Below are 5,550 nucleotides of genomic sequence, written 5' to 3'. Positions count from 1 at the left end.
TGTGTGTGTGTGTGTGTGTGTGTGTGTGTGTGTGTGTGTGTGTGTGTCTTGGTTTTCAATTTGCAATGTAATGTATTTGAAACTTATATATTTTTTCTTATCTGGCAACAGCCTAGGTTATTATTATTATTTTTTTAATATGTTTTATATTTTTATATATATATTTATATATCTTTTTTGGTGGTGCTACAGCCTATGTCTCGCCCGCCTCCTATAATATCTAGAGTCCCGCCTCAACACACAGCTGACCAATGAAAGCGTTTAGCTCACACAGCAGGACCAATCACTGAATATTGTACTCTGGAATCTGGAGCAATGGCGGTGGTATGTCGGGTTGCCTTTTCGCTTCACCGGGTCTTCGTTCTGCTGCGTAAATGTATGAATCTACAAATCATCTAGATAGTCAAACACGTGATGATGTTATAATTTGGGCTATTAATATTTTGTATAGATCAATGGAAGTGTATGCGCCATGCGCGCACTTAATGTGAAGTCTAGAGACGCATGGCGTAAGGAGGAGCGGCTTTTACGCAAATGTGGATTCTCATTGAGTCTGTCCAATGAGAGAACTGCTGAAGTTATTGTTTTATAACGTCAGACAGCTGCATGGTGTAAATAGGCCCTGTATCTAGAACAATCTGAGGAAGTTTTCCACGGTAAGACATTTAAAAATATATATATATATTCTATGACAATCAGTGTTGTAGCCTGTCTTCAGCAAACCAAAATGTATCCATCGATTGTAGCCTGTATCTGTTTCTGCCCCCATTGAATCGTCTGTAGACTGTTGCCTGTATCTATTTCTGCCCCATTGAATCGTATTTAGCCTATTGGTAGATAGGCTATTATAGCACTGTCACTATTCTAGTCACAGTGCTATAGTAGATTTAAAGTAAATGTCCTAAAGGCATAGATTCCAACGTCATATATCGAATAGACATGAATAAACCAGATTGGATTGATCCTAGGTTGACGTGTGTTTTTCCCCAGATGGCCATGTCTCTGGCTGACAGAGCTCTAGGAGCCATCATTGGATCAGCTGTAGCCGACGCAGCAGGTAATAACTGTAATACAAATCGTTGGCATTACTGTATAAATAGCTTGACTTTTTGTATAAATAGGGAGTTTTTCTTGACCAACTCTAGGTACTATAGTTTCAGCCTGTAAATGGGGTGCAGTTTTTTTAATTATTTTATTTTTTACAGATTTTCTATGTTGTTGGAATTTGGTTTATAGATCTCCCATCACATTGTCTCTTCCCAGAGGCAAACATAGATAAGTGCTCACAAGTAGCCTAGACCTAATTGTATGATTTAGAACATAAAATACCATCATTGTATACAGCATCAGCGTGTATTAACTCTGTGAAATAATGTTGAAAACCCTGCACCATCCCATCTAGCCCAGCAATTTTTAAGGATAATAAAAGATACACATAATAAACAGACATTTACTTTGGCCATCAGCTTCCCCTCATGACATGAGGTCACTCTGACTGTCAATCCCATCCCAGCCCAGCCCCTGCACTGGGTGTACGACCTGGATAAACTGGATGGCTTCCTGAATGAGGCCCCTACACCTGAGTTCAGGCCTAAGTCAGCCAACCCTTTCTACCGCCGTGACACGGGTAACCAGAGCTGCTACGGGGACCAGGCCTTCGTGTTGCTGGAATCACTGTCTGAATGTGGAGGTAGTCAACTGTTCCAGTGTTGTCTGTTATCTTATAGTGTGGCACAATATGCAACTTTTTTAACTAACTGTTATCTTATTAATATAACCTCAAAACTATTCCTTTAGCTACACAGCATCTTCATAGATTCAGACCTCGTTGTTTTTTTTCTTTCTCCCATTTGTTCAGGTCTGAACGTCAATGATCTGAGAAAGAGGACGTATAACTTCTTTGGGCCCAGGTCAGAGTATGACACCCCTGTCAATGACCCGTACAGGGATAGGAGTGGTAAGGAAACCTGATGATGAAGGCTGAAAGGAATGAATACACTCCAATCAGGATGACGTAGTGGATAAATATAGTTGCATCTAAAATAAAACAAACATGACAACATGTGTTTTGTTTTTTTGTTTTTTGTTTTTAGGCTGTGGATATCTCACCAGCAGATCCCTAGCCTTAACTCTTACTTTACCCTAACCTCACCCCTTCCCCTATGTCAGGGGAAACTGGCCCCTAACCATGCATGTTAATGATTGTCAAAAAGCTGAATGTGTTGCATTTGTGTCGTGTAAGGACCCAGACCCCAGCTGCCCATTGAGGGACCATGGCGACATGGAAGTATAAAGAGCTTCATGAAAAACATGGACGCAGGCAAGGAAGAAACAGGTAAACACTAATAAAAACAACATTATGTGTATACTATACATAAGTGATATATGTAAAATAAAGCCTTACCAGCTCTAATTTTGCATAATGTCTCTCTGGTCTTCTTTTAGGATGTGAGACAGACTTTCAGCCGGATGGGATAGCAAAGCTGGCTCCGATCGTGGCGTTGTATGCTGGGAAGCCTGACATGCTGGAGAAGGTAGAGGAGGCTGTCCGAGTCACACAGAACAATGACGCGTGTGTGGCTGAGACACTGGCAGCAGCAAGGTCAGTTTCCTGTATAAAGGAAACATACTGTACAGTATGTACAGGTATTATGACATGGTGATCACAAGAGCTCTGAGTTCAGGTGGGCCTTCGCACTTCTGTAAATAAAGGAAAGGAGGGGTGCTCTACAACAATGACAGAAATCATGTGAAGGACTTACCAAGAAAAACTTCCAAACGGACTAGGTAGAGATAGAAAGGAGTTGGAGCACTCCACAAAAAAAGACAGATACATTTTTTTTGTTCACTTTAATCCATTGTACAGGATGCGAACAGATGACTGACGTTTCAACATTGCAAAACACAACATTACAGATCCAATAACTCTGGTTATTCACAGAGTAAAACACAACATTACAGATCCAATAACTCTGGTTATTCACAGAGTAAAACACAACATTACAGATCCAATAACTCTGGTTATACACAGAGCAAAACACAACATTACAGATCCAATAACTCTGGTTATTCACAGAGCAAAACACAACATTACAGATCCAATAACTCTGGTTATTCACAGAGTAAAACACAACATTACAGACCCAGTAACTCTGGTTATACACAGAGCAAAACACAGCATTACAGACCCAATAACTCTGGTTATACACAGAGCAAAACACAACATTACAGACCCAGTAACTCTGGTTATTCACAGAGTAAAACACAACATTACAGACCCAGTAACTCTGGTTATACACAGAGCAAAACACAACATTACAGACCCAATAACTCTGGTTATACACAGAGCAAAACACAGCATTACAGACCCAATAACTCTGGTTATACACAGAGCAAAACACAACATTACAGATCCAATAACTCTGGTTATTTATTGAGCAGAACACAACATTACAGACCCAGTAACTCTGGTTATACACAGAGCAAAACACAACATTACAGACCCAGTAACTCTGGTTATTTATTGAGCAAAACACAACATTACAGACCCAATAACTCTGGTTATTTATTGAGCAGAACACAACATTACAGACCCAGTAACTCTGGTTATACACAGAGCAGAACACAACATTACAGACCCAATAACTCTGGTTATTCATTTAAAACCCAAATGTCTTTTTCCTTCTTTCTGTTCCAGGATTCTAGAGCATTTCATCCTAAACGGTCCTGATGAGAAGGTCCTGGATTCTGTGCTTGATCAGCTCACTGACCCGAACAGGAAACAGCCACAGGACCTGGACAAAGCTGTGGTTGGTATGTGACTCACTTGACTGGGAGGCCCACCCTGGCCTGTGTCCCAATAATCTGTCCTTTTCTCTTAAAGTGTGCATTCGTCCACTACTAAACTATTCATGCATCCTGTATGAATAGTTACCAAGAGAGAAAAAAAAAAAAAGTAATTGTATTAGAATAGATATGTAATGATCTAACACATTTCTTCTCAATTCTACTCTGTTTTAGGCCACATTTACCAGGTGAGGGAGAATCTGTCCAAAGCTCACCAGGATCTGATCCCCAGTGTGTTCCCCAACAGCTGTGGTCAGCTATGTCATCTAACACTCATTCACTTTTAATTGAACCTGTTTGATGTTACTTTTTTATGTGGGGAATATGAAATATAAACAGAATTCTTCTATGGTTGTTCAACCTTGTCTTTGGTCTCAGTCTGTCAGTTGCGTTTGAGTGGTTTAAGTGATCGGGTTGTGTATTGTGGCTGATGTTTTCTATTCTACTGTATGGTCTCAATCTCTTTAGGTTTGCCTGGTTCGTTCCAAGCGGCGCTGCATGGAGTTCTGACGGCTAAGGAGTTTGATCAGGCTATCAGGGACACCATGGTCTGCGGAGGATGTACCTGCAGCAGGAGCTCATTCATCGGTGCCTGTCTAGGGGCTCAGGTAACTATGGACACTTAACACTTACACTAGTCTTTTTCTTATTTACCACTGACTTTGCTAATAGTTACTTATCAGCTTTAGCTGGTCAGGTAACTATAGACACTATTAAACATAGCTTTACCTGGTCAGGTAACTATAGACACTATTAAACATAGCTTTACCTGGTCAGGTAACTATGGACACTATTAAACAGAGTTTTACCTGGTCAACTCGGGGACGTACCTGTAATGGATCTCTTCTGTATAATCTGATGTCCTCGGGTCAGGAGTTTCCTGGCCATGTTTATGACTTGGCTGGGAACGACTAGGGCCCAGAGGTGTTCAAGTCACGTATGGTGATGAAAAACTCGGGACTCCATATTAAATACAAATTTCATTATGGTTAGATGTTTTTTTTGTTGTTGTTGATGAACTCAAAAAATAATATTACTAATGTTTTTATGAAATGTTTTTATCCGTACAGATCGGGCTTCAAGGCATCCCTAACTCATGGAAGACCAAGACACTACGGTACAACTCTCTCCTGGAACACGGCAAAAAAGTGATCGAACGTTATCACCAAATGTAATCCAACTACTTCCGACCATTTATATTCACATTCTAGATGACCACATATGTAATGTAACCTTACGACCACCCGTTCCCACTATCTTCACTGACTGGTGCACTTTGACAGAACATTAAATGAAGGTCCCAGCTTAAACTAGTTGGTTTTGGAACTGGATGCTCATGATTCTGTTGACTCACAGCATGTTGTATGAAGATGTTTCCACTTGTTATTTTCAATGAAGGCATTTCTATAATAAAGCCATCCTTATAAACACTTACTCTGTGACTTGATGTTTGTATATCCCACCATGGCTAGGAGAGATGCTCGTGGAGTAATGTGAAGTTGATGCAGATGCCTAAAGAAAGGTCTGGTAAAAGTGGGTTTTAACGTGAGGTGAAATGTAGGTTAAAATGCTCCCTCCATTAGATATGCACTGGCCTAAAGCCCAGTCTGTTCAGTCAGTCTATGACCACAACTCCTTACCACAGGATTACACTGTAGTCTGTTTGAGATTAAACCATGTTCTTTTTCCTAATGTTTAGAGAAC

At 40.4% G+C, this 5,550-nt stretch overlaps 1 protein-coding gene across 1 annotated transcript; it reads left to right on the top strand.

Moving 5' to 3' along the window:
- Positions 1-546: 546 nt before the first annotated feature.
- selenoj (selenoprotein J) lies at positions 547-5,280 on the top strand. The gene is made up of 10 exons (XM_029705967.1): positions 547-656; positions 991-1,057; positions 1,514-1,690; positions 1,859-1,957; positions 2,243-2,335; positions 2,446-2,602; positions 3,698-3,813; positions 4,021-4,098; positions 4,315-4,454; positions 4,917-5,280. Exons 2-10 carry the CDS (start codon positions 991-993, stop codon positions 5,019-5,021), a joined length of 1,032 nt encoding a protein of 343 aa, XP_029561827.1. The 5' UTR covers positions 547-656; the 3' UTR covers positions 5,022-5,280.
- Positions 5,281-5,550: the final 270 nt, after the last annotated feature.

This window comes from Salmo trutta, chromosome 21 (genome assembly GCF_901001165.1).
Source record: "Salmo trutta chromosome 21, fSalTru1.1, whole genome shotgun sequence".
Taxonomy (NCBI): Eukaryota; Metazoa; Chordata; class Actinopteri; order Salmoniformes; family Salmonidae; genus Salmo; species Salmo trutta.
Note: the sequence above shows the minus strand (reverse complement) of the source record. Positions and strands in the feature narration are given on the sequence as shown.

Coding starts and splice junctions, on each gene's coding strand:
- selenoj (XM_029705967.1), top strand. CDS start 991: ATGGCCATGTCTCTGGCTGACAGAGCTCTAGGAGCCATCATTGGATCA. Junction 2,336..2,445: donor CGCAGGCAAGGAAGAAACAG/GTAAACACTAAT, acceptor GTCTTCTTTTAG/GATGTGAGACAGACTTTCAG. Junction 3,814..4,020: donor CCTGGACAAAGCTGTGGTTG/GTATGTGACTCA, acceptor ACTCTGTTTTAG/GCCACATTTACCAGGTGAGG.